This window comes from Muntiacus reevesi, chromosome 14 (genome assembly GCF_963930625.1).
Source record: "Muntiacus reevesi chromosome 14, mMunRee1.1, whole genome shotgun sequence".
In the NCBI taxonomy this organism is placed as follows: Eukaryota; Metazoa; Chordata; class Mammalia; order Artiodactyla; family Cervidae; genus Muntiacus; species Muntiacus reevesi.
This window is the reverse complement of record NC_089262.1, coordinates 39,662,144-39,687,897: the sequence shown is the minus strand read 5'-3', so window position 1 is coordinate 39,687,897 and position 25,754 is coordinate 39,662,144. Positions and strand designations below refer to the sequence as shown.

Sequence of the window (25,754 nt, the reverse complement as noted above, 5' to 3'; positions counted from 1 at the left end):
CGAAATACATGGCTATGATCTTTGGAATGGAGAGGATCATGCTATGCTTCAGCAGACCTGTCACTGCATTCCAACTTTGTTGCCTACAAGTGTGTAACTTTGAAAAAAATTTCTTTTTTCAAGAAATTTAATTTTTCCAAGCTTTGTATTCCCTCCCTGTAATAACAATATCAGGTTTAAAGAATTTTATATGGAGCAATGAGGTGATGTAATGCTGGTGGTTTAGTCACTAAGGCATGTCTGACTCTTGCGACCTCATGAACTGTAGCCCACCAGACTCCTCTCCGTGGGATTCTCCAGGCAAAAATACTGGAGTGGGTTGCAATTTCCTTCTCCAGAGGGTTTTCCAGACCAGGGATTGAACCCAGGTCTCTTGTATTACAGGCAGGTTCTTTACCAACTTAGCTACATGGAAGCCTGAGATGATGTAATAGTACCTTGCAGAGTTAAATGTTCTGTTTATGTTAATCTCTTCCATTGTTCCTTTATATTTATGTATATATAAAATATATTTACCAATATTTATTATAGAAAATATGTAAAATACAACTCCTTATATTTACTTGTGCAAAGAGGTACAATGAAATATTTTTCTTGAAATGCTAATTCTAATAAAAAAATCACATTTAAAATCTTGAAATAATGTCCAATTAGTGCCTTTCTATAAGTGTTAATGAATTCTTAGTAAAAAAATTTGAGTTAATAGACATGCCAAATTTAAAAGTAATTTATTGATTTGTTTAACTTTTATTTTAAAATAATGCACCAACATTTAAAAAATGTGAGGAAAATATCCATAATCTAAATCACTATTAAACTTTAATTTATAATCCTACTTAATGCAGATTTTGTATTTTGTTATCACTAACGAAACAAGAAAGAATTCAAAGGATTAACTGACCAGGGAACGTGCCTAAATAAAGTTCTTAAAATGACCAGCCATCATTCTGTTTATGTTAGCAACAATTTAGTTATTCAGTTACTTTATATTTTACTGCTAAAAATAAAGTGTTTAAACTCTCCTGTAATGCAAAAGGTTTGATGCCAAAGGTGCAAATGTCTGTAAGCATTGTAAGCAGATCATAACACTACAAATGAGAAAAATAAATTTCCCCAACTGACATAATACATGTGACTGTATATCTGATTTTTTTAATGTCATTGCTAAAATTCGTGGCTTTGGATTTATTTGGAATTATTACTATCAAGAGTACAAATATATATTCCAAGAATTCAAGAGCCTCTATCATGTGACTGGAAGAGAAATAATTCACTATTTCCTCAAACTGAAAGTCACTCAGTTGTGTCCGACTCTTTGCGATCCCGTGGACTATACAGTCTATGGAATTTTCCAGGCCAGAATACTGGAGTGGGTAGCCTTTCCCTTCTCCAGGGTATCCTTCCCAACCCAGGAATCGAACCCAGGTCTCCCACATTGCAGGTGGATTCTTTATCAGCTGAGCCACAGGGAAAGGCCAAGAACACTGGAGTGGGTAGCCTATCCCTTCTCCAGGGGATCTTCCCAGCCCAGGAATCGAACCGGGGTCTCCTGCATTGTAGATATATTCCTTACCAACTGAGGTGTGAGGGAAACCCACAGTACTTTTAAAGATACAGTGCTAATGTTACATAGCAAAGTTGATAGGTCATAGAATTAGCAAAAGGACAGTGTTGGTAGGGTCTCTATCTTGTGAACTTTGGGGTTAATGTTTACTTTGCACCACACCATGCTATAGGGGAAGCGTTGATGGTATCATTCTTCAGCACTGTGAAATTGATGGAGAACAAGTTTACTGCCCTGATTCTGTTTTTGTAAATACAGATAAAGTAAAATCATAATATGTTCAAGTGAATTCAATATATTTGGAATTCGTGACCTGTTTTACTGACACTTTTTATGACTTCAAGCATATAAAATTGTGTTATATTCCTTATCTTGGAGACTCAGTGCAAATTTTGGTCTGATTGGCATTGCTATAATTGGTATAAGTAATAAGTTTATTCAATAATCATGAAAGTAATTAAACACACTGATAGAAATTTGGTAACCTAGCTGATTCTCTACCTGGGTTCTGACAGAATGTGGTCTACTGGAGAAGGGAATGGCAAACCACTTCAGTATTCTTGCCTTGAGAACCCCATGAACAGTATGAGAAGGCAAAATGATAGGATACTGAAAGAGGAACTCCCCAGGTCGGTAGGTGCCCAATATGCTACTGGAGATCAGTGGAGAAATAACTTCATAAAGAATGAAGGGATGGAGCCAAAGCAAAAACAATACCCAGTTGTGGATGGGACTGGTGATAGAACCAAGGTCCGATGCTGTAAAGAGCAATATTGCATAGCAACCTGGAATGTTGGGTCCATGAATCAACGCAAATTGGAAGTGGTCAAACAGGAGATGGCGAGTCAATGTCGACATTCTAGGAATCAGCAAACTAAAATGGACTGGAATGGGTGAGTTTGACTCACATGACCATCATATCTACTACTGTGGGCAGGAATCCCTTAAAAGAAATGGAGTAGCCATCATGGTCAACAAAAGAGTCTGAAATGCAGTACTTGGATGCAATCTCAAAAACGACAGAATGATCTCTGTTCATTTCCAAATTAAACCATTCAATATCATGGTAATCCAAGTCTATGCCCCAACCAGTAACGCTGAAGAAGCCAAAGTTGAATGGTTCTATGAAGACCTACAAGACCTATTAGAACTAACACCCCAAAGAGATGTCCTTTTCATTACAGGGGACTGAACTGCAAAAGTAGGAAGTCAAGAAACAGCTGGAGAAATGGAAAATTTGGCCTTGGAGTATGGAATGAAGCAGGGCAAAGGCTAATAGAGTTTTGCCAAGAGAACGCACTGGTCATATCAAACACCCTCTTCCAACAACACAGGAGAAGACTCTACACATGGACATCACCAGATGGCCAACACCAAAATCAGACTGATTATATTCTTTGCAACCAAAGATGGAGAAGCTCTATACAGTCAGAAAAAAAACAAGATCTGGAGCTGACTGTGGCTCAGATCATGAACTCCTTATTGCCAAATTCAGATTTAAACTGAAGAGAGTAGGGATAACCACTAGACCATTCAGGTATGACCTAAATCAAATCCCTTATGACTATACAGTGGAAGTGAGAAATAGATTTAAGGGACTAGATCTGATAGACAGAGAGCCTGATGAACTATGGACGGAGGTTTGTGACATTGTACAGGAGACAGGGATCAAGACCATCCCCATGGAAAAGAAATGCAAAAGGGCAAAATGGTTGTCTGAGGAGGGCTTACAAATAGCTGTGAAAAGAAGAGAAGCGAAAAGCAAAGGAGAAAATGAAAGATATACCGATTTGAGTGCAGAGTTCCAAAGAATAGCCAGGAGAGATAAGAAAGCCTTCCTCAGTGATCAATGCAAAGAAATAGAGGAAAACAACAGAATGGGAAAGACTAGAGATCTCTTCAAGAAAATTAGAGATACCAAGGGAACATTGCATGCAAAAATGGGCTCAATAAAGGACAGAAATGCTATGAACCTAACAGAAGCAGAAGATATTAAGAAGAGGTACACAGAAGAACTGTACAGAAAAGATCTTCATGACCCAGATAATCACAATGGTGGGATCACTCACCTAGAGTTAGACATCCTGGAATGTGAAGTCAAGTGGGCCTTAGAAAGCATCACTACAAACAAAGCTAATGGATGTGATGAAATTCCAGTTGAGCTATTTCAAATCCTGAAAGATTATAGTATGAAAGTGCTGCACTCAATATGCCAGCAAATTTGGAAAACTCAGCAGTGGCCACAGGACTGGAAAAGGTCCGTTTTCATTCCAATCCCTAAGAAAGGCAATCCCAAAGAATGCTCAAACTACTGCACAATTGCGCTCATCTCACACACTAGTAAAGTAATGCTCAAAATTCTCCAAGCCAGGCTTCAGCAATATGTGAACCGAGAACTTCCAGATGTTCAAGCTGGTTTTAGAAAAGGCAGAGGAACCAGAGAGCAAATTGCCTATATCCACTGGATCATCGGAAAAGCAAGAGAATTCCAGAAAGACATCTATTTCTGCTTTATTGACTATGCCAAAGCCTTCAACTGTGTGGATTACAATAAACTGTGGAAAATTCTGAAGGAGATGTGGATACCAGACCTCCTGACCTGCCTCTTGAGAAACCTGTATGCAGGTCAGGAAGCAACAGTTAGAACTGGACATGGAACAACAGACTGGTTCCAAATAGGAAAAGGAGTACGTCAAGGCTGTATATTGTCACCCTGCTTATTTAACTTATATGCAGAGTACATCATGAGAAACGCTGGGCTGGAAGAAGCACAAGCTGGAATCAAGATTGCCGGGAGAAATATCAATAACCTCAGATATGCAGATGACACCGCCCTATGGCAGAAAGTGAAGAGGAACTAAAAAGCCTCTTGATGAAAGTGAAAGAGGAGTGAAGAAGTTGGCTTAAAGCTCGACATTCAGAAAACTAAGATCATGGCATCTGGTCCCATCACCTCATGGGAAATAGATGGGGAGACAGTAGAAACAGTGTCAGACTTTATTTTTCGGGGCTCTAAAATCACTGCAGATGGTGGCTGCAACCATAAAATTAAAAGACACTTACTCCTTGGAAGGAAACTTATGACCAACCTCGACAGCATACTAAAAAGCAGAGACATTACTTTGCCAAAAAAGGTCCGTCTGGTCAAGTCTATGGTTTTTCCAGTGATCATGTATGGATGTGAGAGTTGGACTGTGAAGAAAGCTGAGTGCCGAAAAATTGATGGTTTTGAACTGTGGTGTTGGAGAAGACTCCTGAGAGTCCCTTGGACTGCAAGGAGATCTAACCAGTCCATCCTGAAGGAGATAGGTCCTGGGTGTTAATTGGAAGGACTGATGCTGAAGCTAAAACTCCAATACTTTGGCCACCTCATGCGAAGAGTTGACTCATTGGAAAAGACCCTGATGCTGGGAGGGATTGGGGGCAGGAGGAGAAAGGGACGACAGAGGATGAGATGGCTGGATGGCATCACTGACTCGAATGGCATGAGTTTGAGTAAACTCCGGGTGTTGGTGATGGACAGGGAGGCCTGGCGTGCTGCGATTCATGGGGTCGCAAAGATTCGGACATGACTGAGTGACTGAAAGAAAGAAGATTTTGTTATCTCTGATTCTTTAATAACTTAAGAATTTTTGAACCTCTAAATTCTGTGTATCAGATTTTGCTAAGATTTTACCTACTTAACATATTTATATTCTTACTTGCTGGGTATTCAAAGATGGACTATATCGGCCTCCTAACTTAACAAAAATTTAATTAATGTGAAAGATGATGAACTGGAAAGCTTTTGTTGCCATGTTGTATGATTAAGTGGTTTAGTTTGAATTTGAATGTCTTGTGTCTGGATATCTTAGACACTCTAGAATAAATATTTCTGTTTTTGCCACATCCCTTCACTCTGTCCCAAATTCAGTAGCAGTACAAACAGGGTGTCAAATCAAATGCTTGCAAAGGATTTTAAGTCAACCTAGAGAAAATTCAGAATACAATTTTTCTATATGAAATTTCCCTGATGGTACAATAAAATTATCATATATATATGTACATTTTCCTATAACTTGGCTTAGTACATTTTCCTCAAAAAATAATCAGTTTCAATGATATGTCAATGAAGTGATGAATTAAATGAGTCAATACTTTGAATAATAAAAACTAATCTATAAGGAGCAATTTGTTAGTAAATCATTACTTGAAATGAAAACAATATAAGCTCTAATTTAATCAGAGCTCACAGATAATTTATTTACTTTCAGTAGGATTCAGATTACATGTAAACTGGTAATATTTAGATTGTATGGTAAAGCACTGTTAGTATACAGTTTCTTATTCATGTTATTATTGATGTAGACTAAATTATGATAGAATCATTTTTAAAAGATGAAAAGAGAACAGACACATAATAAAATAAATAGAATGTATTGGGAATAGAAACATTCTTGGGTTTTTCACAAAAGCCTCTAACATTCTCTTTTCTTTCTCTATACCTGTTCTTTGCCTTATTTTAATTTTCTATATTAAATAAGGGCTGAAATGTGAAATTTGAACTGGTCAGTCTTTCTCCTCAATATTTTGCCTGAAGTTATAAATATAATTAAGTTTACAAAGTCACAATCAGTATCATATAGTGTGGTTAATAATATGGTCCCTAGAGCCTGACTGCCTGGGTTAATAAAGTGGTTAATAATAATATTATCCCCCGAGTCTGACTGCCTGGGTTATAAAAGTGGATTAATCCACTTAGAAATTGGTAACCTTGAGCAAGTCAGTATATTTTCCACCTTAACATCATCATCTTAAGAATTGTATGGTGAAAAGACTATACTAGTTTATTATAATAATAGGTGCCTTGAACAATTTAGAGCTATACATGCTCTTTTTATCATATTAATTTTCAAAGATAGTTCTGTATTTGTATTTTATCACAGTCAATCTAATTTTCCAACTTGTATTTTTCCTGTTAGGATTGCAGTAGTGGGACGGGGGGTGGTGGGAAGGATGAGAAGGGATAAAAGACAATGGAGTTAATGGCATAAAATACTGCTCCTCTCGGGGGGATTCTTTCAACAACATCCTCATAATCACATGATTGCCACCTAAATATTACATACCACTGTGAAGGCTGCATTGGCTCTTGTAAACACAATGTGTGCAGTGGAAATTCAATGATACTGGTCTCATAGAATAATAGAGAAGATCCTATCACCTCTTTAGGTGGTGGGATCCACTCTTCTCCATAAAGAAAAGCATATATTGTATGAATCTTTCTAAAAATTTCATAACCCTCTGAGTTATTCTAATATCCTCTTTCTTTCACGGGCGTGCTCAGTTGTGAAGTTGTGTTTGACTCATTGCAACCCCATGGACGGTAGCCCTCCAGGCACCTCTGTCCACGGGATTTCCCAGGCAAGATGACTGGAGTGGGTTGTCATTTCCTTCTCCAGGTGATCTTCCCAACACAGGGATCAAACCCACATCTCCCACATTGGCAGGTGGATTCTCTACCAGTGAGCCCCCAGGGAACGACCCCTCTTTCTTTTACCATTTTATGAAAACCTGTTGTTGTTTTATACTTTACACCTTTATACGATTTTAGCTCTCATTTCACCTCTCTTGAACTTGTAATAGCTTTTAAGTTGACTTCTATATGCATTGTTTGGAGAAGGAAATGGCAACCGACTTCAGTATTCTTGCCTGGAAAATCCCATGGACAAGGAGCCTAACAGGCTACAGTCCATGGAATCCAAAGAGTTAGACACAACTTAGCAACTGAATAGCAGTAACAGCAACAATCCATTGTTAAGTCTGTCCTCCACACTAGGATTTCTCAGCTCATCATTGTTGGCATTTGGGGCCAGATAATTCTATGCTGTGGGAGAACGTTCCTGCGAATTTAGGATGTTTAGCAGCTTCACTAGCTTCTACCCTCTAAAAACAAAAAGATCTCCTTATGTTGCCACATGTCCCTTAGGCAGAAAAAGTCATCCTCAGTTTAGAATGACTCTGCAACAATCCTTCATCAGTCTTCTTAAAGGATACATTTTGTCCTTTCAGATTGTATCATTCTCTGTTGAGAAACTTCAGTTTTTCATATTACACTGCAAAAAAATGTGACGTCTTCAGATCTGGCCATCAATATGTTTGCTAGTGTATTTCTTATTTTCTTACTTATCATTCTATATTTTAGACTGGCTAATTCATGAGTAACTCTTTTGATAGACAGATAGATAATGAATTTTCTGGGTTTGATGGCTGTTCCTATAAGAGTTTTCTCCCAAATATCCTGTTCCACATCTGCAATCATCTATCCAGATTTTCTTTTTCTGCTTAAAACATGGTCTTGCTCAAATTCCTTTAGTCAGTAACTCAGTTTAAACTCCTGTTATGATTGAGAGGAGTCTTTGCTTTATGGATAGGTAGGTAGATAGACAGACAGATAGATAGATAAATAGGTTCTAAAGTTACTGTAATTTAAAACCATATTCTATCAACATGGAAATAGTCAAGTAGGTTAATGGAGCAAAATATGGAGCCCAGAAACAAACACCCATAGTGTAAAGTCAGTATATAACAAAGGAGACATTTTTTTCTGTCAGTGGGGATTAGGTAAGAAGTCTGATGCTGTCTCAAGAGAGAATCTCTTTAGAATGAAAGAAAAATGTGAACTTTGTTCTGTATACCAAAGGCAAAAAAACTTACTTAGATAAAAGATGTAAATATAAGTAAACATAAAATAACATAATCTCAAGAAATTTAGGACATATGAATAATCTCTGATTTAAGGAGTTTTTTAAACCAGTACAGGAAATTTGTAGCTGTCAAAGTGGAAGAAGCAGAGTCACTCAGTCATGTCCAACTCTTTGTGACCCCATGAACTATAGCCCACCAGGCTCCCCCATCCCTGGGATTCTCCAGGCAAGAACACTGGAGTGGGTTGCCGTTTCCTTCTCCAATGCATGAAAGTGAAGTCGCTCAGTCGTGTCCGACTCGTAGCAACTGCAGCCTACCGGGCTCATCCATCCATGGATTTTCCAGGCAAGAGTACTGAAGTGGGTCGCCATTGTCTTCTCTAGATATGCAGATGACAGTACCCTTATGGTACAAAGTGAAGAAGAACTAAAGAGCCTCTTGATGAAAGTGAAAGAGGAGAGTGAAAATGATGGTTTATAACTCAGCATTTAGAAAACGAAGATCATGGCATCCAGTTCCATCACTTCATGGCAAATAGATGGGGCGACAATGAAAACAGTGAGAGATTTTATTTTCTTGGGCTCCAAAATCACTGCAGATGGTGACCAGCCATGAAATTAAAAGACACTCCTTGGAAGAAACGCTATGACCAACCTAGACAGCATATTAAAAAGCAGAGACATTACTTTGCCGACAAATGGCCGTCTCGTCAAAGCTATTGTTTGTCCAGCAGTCATGTATGGATGTGAGAGTTGTAATATAAAGAAAGCTGAGTGCTGAATAATTGATGCTTTTGAACTGTGTTGTTAAAGAAGATTCTTGAGCGTCTCTTGGACTGCAAGGAGATCCAACCAGTCAATCCTAAAGGAGATCATCCCTAAAAATTCATTGGAAAGACAGATGCCAAAGCTGAAACTCCAATATTTTGGCCACCTGATGCTAAAAAACTCACTCACTGGAAAAGACCCTGGTGCTTGGAAAGATTGAAGTTAGGAGGGAAAGGGGACAACAGAAGATGGTTGGTTGGATGGCATCACTGACTCGATGGACATGAATTTGAGGAAGCTCTGGGAGTTGGTGATGAACAGGGATGCCTGGTGTGCTGTAGTTAGTGGGGTCTCAAAGAGTTGGACATGACTGAACAACTGACCTGACACAGTTTTTTTCAGTGTGGCCATATATTTTAAAATCAAATTTAAAACTTTGCTTTTTGCCCCAGTAAACACTTTTCTGAGAACTGATCAATCAAAATAAGGGTTATATGTACTAGGTTGTTTAGTATAGAATAATTTGTCATGGAAAAAACTAGAAAACAATAGAAAATGGGTGAATTAGCTATGTGGCATCACTAGATTTTTGGAGGGATATTTCTGTGAGAAAAGCAATATACAGAAAAAATATATAATATAATTCATTTTTGAAGGATAAAAAGCCACAATCTCAGAATGTGTGCGTGTGTGTGTCTGAGTGTGTGTGTGTTTTGCATGTATTTATGACAGAAAGTGAAGAGGAACTAAAAAGCCTCTTGATGAAAGTGAAAAAAGAGAGTGAAGAAGTTGGCTTAAAGCTCAACATTCAGAAGACTAAGATCATGGCATCTGGTCCCATCACTTCATGGGAAATAGATGGGGAAACAGTGGAAACAGGTGTCAAGACTTAATTTTGGGGGGCTCCAAATTTACTGCAGATGGTGATTGCAGCCATGAAATTAAAAGACGCTTACTCCTTGGAAGGAAACTTATGACCAACCCTAGATAACATATTAAAAAGCAGAGACATTACTTTGCCAACATAGGTCTGTCTAGTCAAGGCTGTGGTTTTTCCAGTAGTCATGTACGGATGTGAGAGTTGAACTGTGAAGAAAGCTGAGTGCCAGAGAATTGATGCTTTTGAACTGTGGTGTTGGAGAAGACTCTTGAGAGTCCCTTGGACTGCAAGGAGATCCAACGAGTCCATCCTGAAGGAGATAGGTCCTGGGTGTTCATTGGAAGGACTGATACTAAAGCTGAAACTCCAGTACTTTGGCCACCTGATGCGAAGAGTTGACTCATTGGAAAAGACCCTGATGCTGGGAGGGATCGGGGACAGGAGGAGAAGGGGACGACTGAGGATGAGATGGCTGGATGGCATCACCGACTTGATGGACATGAGTTTGGGTAAACTCCAGGAGTTTGTGATGGACAGGAAGGCCTGGCGTGCTGCAATTCATGGGGTCACAAAGAGTTGGACACAACGGAGTGACTGAACTGAACTGATGTAAATATGGAAAAAGGTACAGAGAAAACCATGCCTGATTTAGGAAGTAGAAATGGAGAGAAGAGGAGAAAGGGATGGATAAAACAAGAGTTGAAAAGTTTTCCATGATTCAAAGGAATCATGAAGCATATATAATAGACATTTATTTCAACTCATTTAAGAGAGAGTCTGTATGTATGTTGTGTGTTCCTTAGGAGATAACTGAAAATGAACACAGCACACATTCTTATATAAAATAGTTTGACAGCTCTCTAGTTGCATTACTTAGAGAAATTGGTTTAAACTTTACTCTCCAGTTCCTCATGCTGCTTCTCCTAAAAAACCAACAACATGAACAGAAAGTGCAACCACCATTGGACACCTTTTTAAACTTTTTAATTATTTCCACTATATTTAATTACTTCAAGATGCCTAAACAACATAAAGGAAGAAATTTTTGTGTTAGTTTTAACTAATTATAGTCAAAATTTATTTATTCACTCCTTTTGACAGTAATAAAAAATGTTGAGTATCTCTACTGAATTATGCTATTTAGACTCTATGAGAAAATATAATGCATAAATGATCATCATATACAGGGTAGAAGTCACCATGACAGGTGAATACCTACAGTTCTCTAGGAGCTCCAAAGAGATTTAAATCCAGAAAGAAACTAGTCAGGCTTGTTTTCTTTCTATCCATTCTTTGAATGGATCACAGGATAAAAGACCTTTGTTTATTTTATAGTTTGGTTTGTAATGTATCCAGTTTTAGTATTATCAGTATGAAACTGAGTAAAAATTCAAGAATTTTTTTTTCCATAAAAAAAAAATTACAACAAATAAAACCAGGCAGTCAAGGAAGGAAAGGAAATATATTTGAGCAGCAGTTTATCAACACTGTTCTGGAAAAAAGTACTCAAGACTGCTGTACTATCATTTACCAGTCTCCTACCTCAAATCTTGCTTAGATACACTCACCTACAGGCTATGACTTGGCAGTAGACAGAATAAAGTATATCCCTAGTTTCCTCATCAGTAAAATAAGCAATCTGAACCAGGGGACCCTTAGGAAAATTTTAACACTGATATTTTATACTTCGTGCTCTGTCTATTAAGAAGGTTATGTTGGCATAATTTTTAGAGTTGCTCTATAAATAATGACCACATCTTTAAACACTTAAAAAAATTATAACAATTTATCACAGTTATAAGTTCTCCCTCTCTGCAGGCCTGAGGTCCTCATCAGGAAAATGTGGAAAATGAAATGGATGCTCTTATGGCCCCTTCCAGCTCAGACACCCTTGAATCTGGTCAGATTCTTAAATATGTGGTTCTAATTCTCATAGACTTTCTGCAAAGCTTGTGCAGTCAGGTCTGATGATGTCTGAGTCACAGAGAATTTTCTGGAGCACAAATTTATGATAAAAGTTAATTGATTCAGAAAAAAAAACAAATTTCAAGAATTTAAGTATCATTTTAAATAATAGGTACATTCAAGATTTTTATAGAGCACATTGCTCTGTTAATTAAATATTCCATTTCTTGTTCATAAAGCATCTAGAATTTGGGGAACCCTTGGTGTATTCCTGAGAGTATGAGCTCTGTTCATTCCCCAAAATGCAAACTTTTGCATGAGTTCATTACACAATTTGCCATGTATAATATCATAAATAATTTTCTTTCTTTAAAATTGAATTTCATTTTATACTGACAGAGACTAGGGGTAGCTTAATATGGCAACATGATCTATTATATTGAAAAATAAAATGACTTTCACTTTAAGAACTTTAACTCTTTCAACTAAATGAGACTGGTTATATTTTATTTGTCTGCAGACTCAAGCAGTTCCAAAGTTTATGAGGCTGGGTTTTTCAAACTTATCATGTTCTGTTTTAATCTATAAACTTAATTGTAGAAAGCCCTATTAAAACAATGAACAACATATCTGTAATATTAATACATTATTTTAAAATTCATGGTAATTTGAGTTAATTTGACAGACTCAAGTTAATTTGACAGACACTGTATGTGTATGCAGTTTATGATCTGGCAGTTGTAAAAGGAACTACTTTAGGAAGGACTCCGCACTTGGATTTGTGTTCTGCTGCAGCCATCCTGAAATTCACAATAGCGTTATCTTTGAATTTATGTTCATAAGCAAAGTGCACTGGGACGTGGAGCCATGAATATGAGCATTGGAGCTGCAAGGTGGCAGCCGTGCATACACAGGTCAAGCCTACAGGCACAGCAGGAAGTACCGAAGCCAAGCATTTGGCCTGGCAGCAAGGCACAGATATGCACGCCTCAGCAGTCTTGGATGCTGTGTGTCCCCGGTGCGGACAGGCCTGAACTGGGTCCAGGTTAGCAGTGGCAAGGGCAGCAACAGAAGCAGCAGTGGTGAGACCCTGGGCCACAGAGACACACAGAGGACTTCCCCTGCCAGCCAGGGGAGGACCATGGTGAGACTCCCCTATCAGCCCCAGGAACCCATCCCCAAAATATCTACACAAATATTAAATCTAAGTTCCAAGACAGACCCTGTGGAGCTCAAACAGTAAACTTTGTCAATAAATTATTATATGACAAAGGAATTCATATAGCCATTTCAATAAAAGTTATCAGGGAGTTATTAGAATTCTTGATTTTAAAATGCCCAGATTTGACAACTCCTGCAACATTGCAATGCAAATATGCACCCGCCTAGCAATAAGAAATTTAAAGATCATCACTTATAGTGGAAAATAACACTATTTTCATACGAAGTTTTAAATGAGCCAGTTATTAACAAGGAAGACAATTTTTAAATTAAATTTTCCTTGTAATTGAAAATACAGGAAGATAAAACATAATCAAGTATTATGGGTTATATACGAATCATGAAACTATTTTTGGCTTCTTGCATTGATCCTTCTTTAATTAAAAGCTACAGGAAGTGTCAGAGGAAACATTAAAATACCATTGCATACATTTACATTTGACATTAAGTTCAATAGAAAAGCAGTGTAATGGTTTTTTGTTGTGATAGAATTGTTCTGTATCTTGACAGCGTTGATGAATATAGGAACCGATACATGTAATAAAACTGAATAAAACTAATTTGTGTATACAAATGAGTACACATTTAGTGAAATATGAATGAGATCAGTGGATTATATTCATGTCGTTTGTTGTTGTAACATTGCTCTATAGTTTGCAAGATTTCACCTTTAAGAAAAACTGATGAATTGTACATGAGATAGTTCTCTATTATTTCTTACAATGTCCATGTTCATTTACGGTTATCTTAAAAACTGTAATTTAAAAATAAGGCACAGTTTCATGACTATAATTTTATGAAGAGTTAAATCATTTATTAGAAATTATTCCATGAGAATCATCAGCTCCAGATGTACTAAAATTTATATATTAAAATAATTTATCAAACATTCATCCTAATGTTGTCCCCAGGCTATAAAATACTCCAGTTCCAGCAAAGGTTGCATCAACAGAAAGATCTTCCCCCAAATTAAAAATGTATCAGAAATTATTTGTGATCTTGCATTAGCCAAAAGGAGCTGATATAATTTTCAGTTTTATCACTGAAGATGAAATTATTAATCATATAAATTTTGATGACCTAAGGAATGAATTTTTCAGAAAGCTAAGCCATAAAAATTGTATGATCATTAAAGATACCACAATAGTATCATATTACTTGTATTATATATAATTATGATACCAGAATTTCACTTTTTGAAATGTATAAGTTTATGTTGTTACTCAAGTAGCACTATTTTTTTTTCAAGTAGCACTATTATCCCAAGTTTTATAATGAATAAAATATTTTAAGGAAAATTCTTTATATATTATCTTCAATAATACTTTTCCCCCCTACATTTTAAACTAAAAGGCTTCAAATTTTTATTTTACCCTGATTCTCATAAACAAGGTAAATCCTGGACTAGGCAGTTTGATACATTGATCAAAAATTTCTTTAAGTTTTATCAGGCAATATATAAGATATATTGAACAGCTTATTTTTGTAGAATTGAGCTTAAGATAGAGTTTTGAAATGACATCAAAAATTGCATCTAATAACTAATCTCAGAAGTCAGCGTTGTTTTATTTTCAGTGTCCTCCAAGATATTATTTTGCTTATTTTATTTTATTATTCTACAGAAAGCCAGTAAGATTCATCCATCATCAACTTTGACATTTGAATTTCAATATACATTACTCAGAAAAGGCTTCAAGGAAGTTTTTTCACTTATCAGATCTGTATTTCCAAATTATGTTAATTTTTCATTTAAGGTATTGAGGCATTCATTGAGGTCTATACAAATATATCATTTGGACTTTCAAAATTTTAATATCATAGCTTTGATAAAAATTCTTATACTTAGGTCTATGTGCTTCATATCAATCAGCAGCATTTCTCAATTTGCAAATATTAATATATTACTAGAGAATGACATAGATTTCCTGGAAATTTTAAAATGAGCTTATCAACATTCACTCACACCACTGTCCCAAAAGGAATTTTTAGTTTTAAAAACATACAAAACTGACTAGGATTGCATATTTTAACTGTAGACTATTTCTATTTCATTATATTTAGCAAGTTTTAAAAAACAACAGGTCTTTTGATTAACTATTGGGGCAAAGTATCTGTGTAAATGCTCTATTACAAGAATGTTATAATGCTTCTGTGTATCGGTCATACTCATTTTTCTTCTGCTATCCTAATGGTTCACTCTATTTCCCTCTTCTTTTCTGCTGCAGAACGATTCTTGGGGAAAGCAGTATTCCTACGCACTCTTCAAAGCGATGAGTCACATGCTGTGCATCGGCTACGGGGCCCAGGCCCCAGTGAGCATGTCTGACCTGTGGATCACCATGCTGAGCATGATCGTCGGGGCCACGTGCTACGCCATGTTTGTCGGCCACGCCACGGCTCTCATCCAGTCTTTGGATTCCTCAAGGCGGCAATATCAAGAGAAGGTAATTAGTCTCATCTCTAATATATTCAACCAGCTGGTTTGTCAATTTAATTAATAGTATTCAGATAAATAAACTATGCCCTGTATCGAAACTATAATGAGCTAAAATGTTCAAAGGAGGAAACCACAATCTGTTTCCATATTTTGAAGTTTCTTCAAGATGGTCCTCATAGCTTTTGTTTCCAGTTTCTCTCTTAAATACTATATTTTCTTTAAAAGAAAATCTGAATTTTCATTCACAAAAAAATAATTCCATGTTTCAAATGTATGAAGCTGATTTGAGGTGATGTCATGGTTTGTGGTCTATAATTTTTAAACAGTTAAGATAATATAAAGACTTCTCTTGTACATGTTAGAAAAATGTGAGCTGATTAAATGCAGAGAGATGGCCGTTGCACATCTCTCTTGGCCTCTCTGCATGTTGCAATCATAATTTATATTGTCCATATGCATAACTGAACATATGTTGCCCTTAATATCTAAATAAGTCACCACACGCCCTCCAGTCTTTAAAATGCCTACTAACAGCTGCTATCATGCATTCTTACGCACAATGTGTTAATTGAAATGATTGCTGTGCTAAACTTTTCTCAAAAGAGAGAAAGTAGATTTGTGCACTGATTTGTTCATTGGATTTTGTTTTAATATGCTGAATTATTTGGTTGGTACTATCCTGGAGAAGGAAATGGCGACCCACTCCAGAGTTCTTGCCTGGAGAATTCCATGGACAGAGGAGCCTGGAGGGCTACGGTCTATGGGGTCACAAAGAGTCGGACACGACTGAGTGACTAACTTCATACCTTGGATAATCAGACAGTACTTATATTCTTCACAAACATCAATAACTTTCCTACAGATAAGAATGTTTTATAATTGAAGGAAGAATTTCTAGTGTGGGAGCTCTGTTGAACATAACAGAATATATAATATATATGCACCTTGCTAAAAAATGTATCTGAAAGTAGTGGTTCAAACAGTTCTAGAATATGTCTCCTGATGAGTAATAACAGCTTAGACTCATAAATTCTTCACCAAACAGCCAAAGATAATTTCATTTGTGACTTTATTTACAAAAGTTTTCAACACTTTATGTTTGCCATAATTCATCATCGAATTCTTGATTTTACCAGAGTTTGGTAGAGGATAAAGGATACTGGAATAAGTTTTTGTTACTTTCTGACATTTGAAACAATTTAGTCAGAAACAGCTAGTCATTTAGGTGAGCGGCATTGAGTCCCTCTCCTGCATCTCCCTAAAAGAGGCCCTGAGAACCTGGCAGTCATCACCAGCCTCTTTCTGCTGAGAGCTCTGTGCTCTGCCAGAAGGCGCTCTTGGATGAGACCCAAGATGTCAGGCTAGCCCTGCTGTATCACTCAGATCTGGTCCACAGAGAAGCCCCAGGCATCCATCTCTTAGCCCCTCTCTCAGCACTACTGCCTCCTCCACCAAAGCAACGAAGGGCTCGTGTCTCGCCTTCTTCAGTTTCTTGGCAGAGTCACACCTCAGTGTCCTCAGGCTATTTGCATGTTCTCAGATGTGAACTGAACTCCAGACTCATGTCTCTTAACTATGTGAACTCGTTTCAAAGATCCCCAAGTGATTTTCTTGACGTCCCTCTGAAAGGTCAAGGGTTAGAAGGTAGTCCTCCCACAGGCCTATCCCAAAGCAGGCTGGCGAAGGTACTCACAGAAGAGCAGTCATTCCCTTCAAAGAAGTCTACTCACTATTGTTGTTAGGAAAGTTCTTTTTCTACTCTCTGACCTCTGTAGACCTTCAATGAGATTGACACCTTCAGAAGTCTTCATCGTTGGATCCCCACTTACAATTGTAAACCTGTGTAGGAGAGAGCCTCTTACATAACCAGCATTCTGATATCTCGGGTTCGCAGCTCAGTAAACATGAGGAAGGAAGAATAAATCCTAATCTAGCAGATTTTTAGACTGTTTATTTTAAAATCTCAGCTCTTCTCAAAACTTCTTCCACAGATGACATAAATAAATCATAAAAATACACACACATATATATGAGTATATATGTTTTGTTTTTTAATTTATTTATTTTTAATTGAAGGATAGTTACAATATTGTGTTGGTTCCTGTCACACATCACCATGGATCAGCCCATAAATATACATGTCTCCTCCCTCTTGAGCCTCCCTCTCACCTCCCACCCTATCCCATACCTCTAGCTTGTCACAGAGCTGGCTCATTGTTGAATTACCTATTTAATTGTTTCCTGGTCAAATAAGTTTGTACATCTTAATTGAAACAGTGAACTGAAAAGATTTTTGCTATTAATGTGTGTGCTCTGAACATTTAACATTTTGTCTGCCCTCTATGCCAAACTCCCTTGTATTTTAAGTGATTAATGAACACTTGGGAAATGCCTATCTAGACATACTCCTCACAGTGAGCTTTCCATTTTCTTAAGTTGACCTTGGGTGGTTACTACCTTTTCTAGATATATCCACAGTTCATCTCGTCTTTTTGAATGAAATTGCTTTAGATCACTCTGTATCTTTATACTGTTGTGTCTCAGTTCTTATACTTCAGCACCCCTGGGAAGCCTACTATTATTTCTAAACTTGTCACTCTCTTTCCTGTCAAATAATTCTAGTAAAAGCAGTGTTTAGGTGTGCAGTTTTTCTTTGGAATAAGCAAGAATTTTAATACAAAGCACATTATGAATGTAGAATAAGGAATTTTCAACTCACCTTGGTGTACCTGACGTACATGATTCATTTTTAGTGGAAATTTGAACATGGCAAGTATTTAATTGTATGAGGAAATTATCAAATTGAAATAACTTTATGTACTGAATAGCTTCTGAATCCAAGAAGCAAAGTGTATATTAATCTAAGGCAGGTTCAGCAATGAATGACTTGTCTAAATCATTCATTTAATGATAGAACACGAGGCAGTAAGCCAGTGCTGCTCTGGGCTTCAGATATTGTGTATGTTGCCTAAAATTGTAAAAACTACTGATTCTTACTTTAATAATGATAAGAAACTTAACATTCTAAATTTACCCAAATGGACAAAATTTTATCATGTCAGCAAATGTTTATGATCCCTTTGGATAAGAAGGTATATTTAACATAAGTAGGCTCTCAACCATGCAGGCAACATATATAATCCTGAATGAAATCATGCAGTTGTACAATTTTATGTAATCATATCAAAAATATTATATTCTAAACCTAGTCAGTTCAGGAAAGTGTTTTTTGTTTGTTTGTTTTAATGAATAATCCATAGATTCTATTTTTTTCTTGTAATGAAAGACTATAATCAGGACTGTCACATAAGCTTCTTATTCCTTAGAAATATTTTTAATCAATCTAGTCTTCCAGATTTGTATAGGGTAATGTTATGAACAAAGATAAAATACTGGGCACTAAGACCTGCTCTCATTTTTGAACTAATCAAATCCCATTTATAGTAAAGCAAATTTCAGGTCATTTAAAATGAACTGATTATGGGTAATATACCCTTAAAAAATAATTTGTTGGAAAAAGAATGGTGCCAAACCAACTTTTAAACTCATGGATCTCATAGCCAAATCTCTCTTCCAAACAGAAAATTATTGTTCTCACAACAAACCAAATTATTCTGATCTGCCCCCATGCCTTTCATCCTCCTCCTGACATACTTTGACCCCTTTTCCTGTTTACACAGGTTTTACCCTTCCCTTTGTAAGACTGTGACACCTTCCCTGATTATCCTAACCTATAATAATCTGTTTATTGTGTATATTCTATCTGTTCCAGAGGAATATAATACCCTGATAGGAAGATCTGTGTCTTTGTTATTGTGTATTTCCTCCCCCATAAACAGAAACCTCAGTGCTGCAATGCTCAGAGGGAACAGTAAGCATTAAGAATATTTATAGTTGTCCAACTCTGTTTTCTAGCAAATAAATGGGAATAAGAGTTTATCCTTCGAAATTTTTGAATTCTGTCACTTGAATATACATGAGAGCATCTTTTTCGAAATGTTGATCTGTTGTTTATTTATGTGTATGTAAACATATTGCTTCAGCTGTTACAGCAAATACTTATGTATGTATGTATGCATTTGGCTTACACACAGGTCATGTTTTGGAAACTAAATTTTCAATATGCTTTCCCTTCTGGAATTCTGAGATTGATTTCCTATAAGTAAAAGATACATTATCAAAATATCTTTCTTTGGGGTTGAAGCCATTTCTTGATTCCTGGGTTGATCAGGAGGGTGCTCTGCTTTAAGCCATGATGAAACCCTTTGTTTCAGAAAGAAGGATGGGAGAGAGTGTCAGGACTGTCATGTGATTCTGAGTCTTCAATTTTGAAAAAGCATTCTATGACTAGAGTAATGGCAGATCAAAGGGAAAAAAAATTGGAGTATGACCATTGGCCATGATGGTTTATAAATAATACTATTATTCCATTAAAAAGAAGAAAAGTTGCCTCTTATTTTGCACCCCATCTTCATTATGTCAATAAATTAGTCAGTTGAGCTTCTAATTTGATTTACTCATTGTGTAGACTTGTGATAGTATTTGTATTCAGAAGAACAAAAGGTCTTTGAAATTGTAATTATCTTGAACTTGGAAAATCAAACTGACCCAGTATTTAAAGGAAAACTGACGGATGCCCTCATTTTCATTGGAAGCATTCTTAGTGGGAAGAGGTAGTTCTAAAATGTGTGTGTATCGGCAAAATGTTTCATATGATTTTCTTCATTATTAGTAAATGAATGTCTTCTTCCACTACAAAAGAGAATGCTATGAACAGAACTCCCACATGGTTCCTTAATTAGTTGGAAAAGTCTCAAATTCAGCTATTCTATATACTTTTGCTTCCCAGGAGCTGAATTTATTGTACTCAGATATGTTAAAGTGGTAGTACTGCCAAACATTCTCAGGCCAGGACAGTCCTCGGACTGGGAATATTTGTGAGATTTTCTTATAGAAAACTAACAGTGCCACAGCCCTTGGGTTAGCTTCATGTTGCCACTTCTGCTGCTAACAAATTGGGCTCTGGCAAATAATACTTTACATGTTCAACTGGGAGAAATATTTTTACATTAACTATAAGTACTGTTTTAAAGATAGGTCAGAGCCAAAGAATATTCAAACTACCGTACAGTTGCACTCATTTCACATGCTAGCAAACTAATGCTCAAAATCCTTCAAGCTAGGCTTCATGAGTATGTGAACCGAAAATTTCCAGATGTCCAGGCTGAATTTAGAAACAGCAGAGGAACCAGAGATCAAATTGCCAACATTTGTTGGATCATAGAGAAAGCAAAGGAATTCCCAAAAAGCATCTACGCCTGCTTCACTGACTACACTAAAGACTTTGACTTTGTGGATCACAACAAACTGGAAAATTCTCAAAGAGATGGGAATACCAAACCACTTTATCTCCTGAGAAACCTGTATGCAGGTCAAGAAGCAACAGTTAGAACTGGACATGGAACAAAAGAGTGGTTCAAAATTATGTCATCCTATTTATTTAACTTATATGCAGATTACATTATGCAAAATTCCAAGCTAGATGAATCACAAGCTGGAGTCAAGATTGCTGGGAGAAATATCAACAACCTCAGACATGCAGATGATACCATTCTAGTGTCAGAAAGCAAAAAGGAACTAAAGAACCTCTTGATGAGGGTGAAAGAGGAGAGTGAAAAACCTGGCTTAAAGCTCAACTTTCAAAAAACTTAAGATTATGACATCTAGTCTTATACCTTCATGGCGAATAGAAGGGGAAAAAATAGAAGCAATGACAAATTTTATTTTCTTGGGCTCCAAAATCACTGCAGGCGGTGACTGAGGCCATGAAATTAAACAATACTTGCTCCATGGAAGGAAAGATATGACAGACCCAGACAATATATTCAAAAGTATAGACATCACTTTGCTGACAAAGGTATGTATCATCAAAACCATGGTTTTTCCATGTATAGATATGAGAGTTGGACTATAAAGAAGGCTGATCACTAAGGAATTGATGCTTTTGAACTATGGTGCTGGAGAAGACTCTTGAGAGACCCTTGGACTGCAAGGACATCAAACCAGTCAATCCTAAAGGAGATCAACCCTGAATATTCATTGGAAGGACTGATGCTAAAGTTGAAGCTCCAATACTTTGGCTATCTCATGTGAAGAGCCAGCTCATTGGAAAAGACATTGATGCTGAGAAAGATTGAGGGCAGGAGGAAATGGGGGCGACAGAGGATGAGATGGTTGGATGGCATTATCCACTCAACGAACATTAGTATGAGCAATATCTGGAGGTAGTAAAGGACAGTGAAGCCTGATGTGCTACAGTCCATGGGGGCATCATTTAGTGACTGAACAAAATCAATGAGAAAAAGAGTTTGAAGTTATTAATTTAACCAAGGAGAAAAATAGAATTTTGCCAGTTGTAAATTTTTATTTTACCACTGATTTTCAATCTTTGTATTTTAATATATCTCACTGGTACCTCTTTCATTCAGGGATAATTTCTGTATGAAACTCCATATTAAGTGCTGAAATTTCCTGCATCTTTGTTGTAAATAAGGACTGTAAAATTGCTAAAGATTTGTTCTCACCAATCCTTCATTTAGTTCTTTGCAGTGAACATTTACTATTGGCAGGGTATCTGACAGTTTCTTGTAATGGCTGTAAAGTAGAGTTGCATTTTCTACTATTTTCTTTTATTGATTGATGTATGGATATTATCTTTTAGAAATGTATGAATTTTCATTTGAATGTCCTCCTTTAAGTTTTTTTTTTTAATTTAAAAAAATTACTAGGGTATAATTAATTTACAGTGCTATGTTCGTTTCAGATGTACAGCAAAGTGAATCTGTTATACATATGTATATATCAACTCTTTTTAAAATTCTTTTCCCTTATAGGCCACTACAGAGTTTTGAGTAGAGTTCCCTGTTCTATACAGTAGGTCCTTATTAGTTATTTCTTTATGTATAGTAATGTGTATGGGTCCATCCCAATCTCCCAATTTATTCCTCCCTCTCCCCCTTACCCCCAGAGACCATACATTTGATTTCTACATCTGTAACTTTATTTCTGTTCTGTAGATTAGCTCATTTGCTTTTTATATTCCACATGTCAAGGGTATCATATTATGTTTGTTTTTCTCTGGCTTACTTCACTCAGTATGACAGTGTTTCAAGTATTTTGATGTATTGTATTTGTGTCCCTTATATGTCATAACACATAAATACATTATTAAGCATCTTTATAGGGCAAAAGCTTGTCACTAAGATTCACTAATCTGCCAAGATCCCACAATGTACAAGAATCACTGCATGGATTTGCATTTATTTAATTAGATCACTGAGATCCATTTGAAATGTGCCTTGAAGAATGCAGAAGAAATCAGCAGACAGAGGTAGTCACCATGGGGGAAATGTCCTAGAAAAAAGCACTAATCGTGAGAAGATTCCTGACAGACAGGAACAAAATGTGCAAAGGCCCAGAGGTGGCTATGTGTGGTAGATATTGAAGTGTCCAGTTTGAATGAAGTGAAAACTACCTTGATGGGCAAAGTATGAAATAAGATTGGGTTATGCTCTGCCTAAGAATAATTTTCAAGGCTGGAATGATGAGACTGTTGTGCTAGGAAAAAGTTATCCCTTGCAAAATTTTAGCAATGGGAGGTAGTCATCGACACTGTCTTTTAAGAAAGTGAATCACAGTACATGAAATATATACTAGTATCATAGTACATGAAATATGCTGCACTCCTAACTGAGATTGTAAGGGTCCAAGAGCAAGATCACTTCATAAATGCTTACTGTTAAAATCACTAGCACAAACATATTAACAGAACAAGAATGCCAACCTTTTAAGTAGATAGGGACACTTGGGTCAATAAAATTGCTGGAAACAACAGTCTTTTCTAAAGAAGCAGAATCCAGAAAGTCTTCAGAGTTAAGATGTCATGTGAGTTGAGTCTCACAGAATCCAGTTTTTATCTATTTGATGTGTATTTATTGAATGCTTACTATGTGACAGGTGCTGGATGTTTTGCATACAAAGTGAGCAAGTATATCTGGTGTCTTCTCATCATGTTTCTCGTAGTACAATGGGGTGGGGAGGGGCATGACACGGTAACAAGATTCATTGAGCACAATCAATTATTATAAAAAATTTAAGTGCTCAGAATGGAAAAGTATATTAATCTCTCTGCTAAGAGATTTTAAGTCTTTGGCTTGATTCATGTGGGATGTAGTGGGAGTGAAGAAAAACAATATTTAGGAAGAGACCTAAAGAATGAATAGAAGTACGATAGTGAAGTAAACAGCTTGGGAAAAACCACTGAGTGTGAAAAAACTTGTCAGGATCAGGAACAGACAGAAGGAATGTGTGACTAGAGCTCAGAGGTAAGTGAAACAGCTCTGGATGAGACTGGGAGACTGACTTAGGTCAAGGTGGATGGCACTTTATAGGCCTACTTAACCATGTTGTATTTTAGCTAAATGCTACAAGAGTCTGGTAAAGCCTTGAAGCAGAAGAGTGGTATATTAGATTTATTTTCCTAAAAGAGTGTTCAGTCCTCAATGTGCATAATAGATTAAAGGATAGCAAACATATCCCAGTGTTCTTTGTCATTAGGTAAATGCACCAGTGCTATCTTGTAGAGACCCAGGTAGGATTTCAAATTTCCAGGTAAAAGTATCGAATGGGATGGAAATACTAAACAAGCCATTCCACGTTGAATAAATACTACTCGGGGCAAATGCTGAGCTGCTGTAAGAAGAAGATCCAACAATTTAGTGACCTAAGGAGCTGCATCATTTTGCTAAAAAGCTCTGTGGGATGAGAGGCTGGGTCAGTGGGATGGCACTGCTCCAGATGGTCATTTTCTTCCAAGTTGTTCCTCCACTATCATCTGGACAGTATTTCCCAGCATTTCCTATGAATCATCATTACCTGGAGAGCTTGTTAAAACAGATTTGTGGGCTCCACTTCCAGAGTTTCTGATTCATTAGGCCTAGGGTGAAGCCTGAGCGGTTTACTTTCCAACAATATTTCAGCTGCTGCTTCTGGTCCAGAGACCACCCTTCAAGAACCACTTCCTTAGGGTATTGTTCTAGTTTGTATGTTTAAAGCTGTGCCTTTGACATGTCTGCCTTCCACCTTATAAGAGGAAAGAGAGACACACACATGACTTCAACTCACATCTCGTTGAAAACTTTCAATTGATGAGAATTTTTCAAGGAAGAGGAGACATTTTGTCTAGCTGGACAACTTTGTGACCAATTAGCTACTCTGTATAATATGGAAGAGGCAGAAGATGGATTTAGGTATGAAATTCATGGCCTCTGCCACAGATACTAGAGTAAAAATGAGGAGTCAGAAAAATGCTTGGGATTTTCTAGGAAGCATACATTTTGGGTGGGTTATGAAGTACTTGAAAAATAAATCCAAGGCTTAAAGCCATTTGTACTGATTTGATAAGTAATGGAGAGCCATTGAGATTTTGAATATGTCCTGACACTATAAGAAGACAGATGATAGAGAATGAGGAGATATATGGAACAAGAGATGACAAAGAAGAATAAAGGGATGAACAAGAAGAATAAAATGGAGGGAAGAACTTATGTCTTCCATTAAGCCATCTGTTGGTAAACTTGGAATGTCTTATCTAGAATGCCTCTTATGCACCATAACTTATCTACCAGGGGTAATGAAGTATCTTTAAATGAAACATTAGTGGAATATATACTCTTATTAACAGATGTATTACTGTTAAAAATCTATTATATCAAAAATTAGGTACAAATCATTTTATTTACTCTTGCTTTTCAATTGTGGTCTGATTATCATATATACTGAATTATCAATGTGGATTTTTCTGTCATTTTCAATGAAAAACAATTCTTATAAAACAGGGTTTCACCAGATGTGTCATAACATAGCATTCACTCTTCTCCATCTAAAGTCAGAATTTTTTTTTTTTGTCTGAAGAATGTATTCAATGAAATAAGAACTCATGAGTTTAGAACTGAGTATACTGATAGTCTGAACCTGAAATACAGTTTTAGAGCATTTGATATACAGATGAAACAAGTATAAACCACTTTAATGCAAAAAAGAGTTGGACACGACTGAGCAACTGAACTGAACTGAATATTTTACTTAAAAGATACATTATTTTATTTAAATTATAAAATATTTACCAAGAAGAAAATGCAATATGATTATTGCGTTTATTATTATGCTACTGTTAACAATAACAAAACACAATAACAAAAATTTTACCTAAAGTATATCTTATGTTATCAACCT

General features: G+C 36.5%; 1 protein-coding gene across 1 annotated transcript in view; it reads left to right on the top strand.

Annotated features, from left to right (window-relative positions):
• Window positions 1-25,754, top strand: part of HCN1 (hyperpolarization activated cyclic nucleotide gated potassium channel 1) — a 442,779-nt gene that overhangs the window by 300,595 nt on the left and 116,430 nt on the right. Inside the window, exon 4 of the mRNA XM_065905565.1 lies at window positions 15,250-15,468. Within this exon, the coding sequence (XP_065761637.1) occupies window positions 15,250-15,468 (219 nt within the window). The remainder of the gene's footprint in view (window positions 1-15,249; window positions 15,469-25,754) is intronic.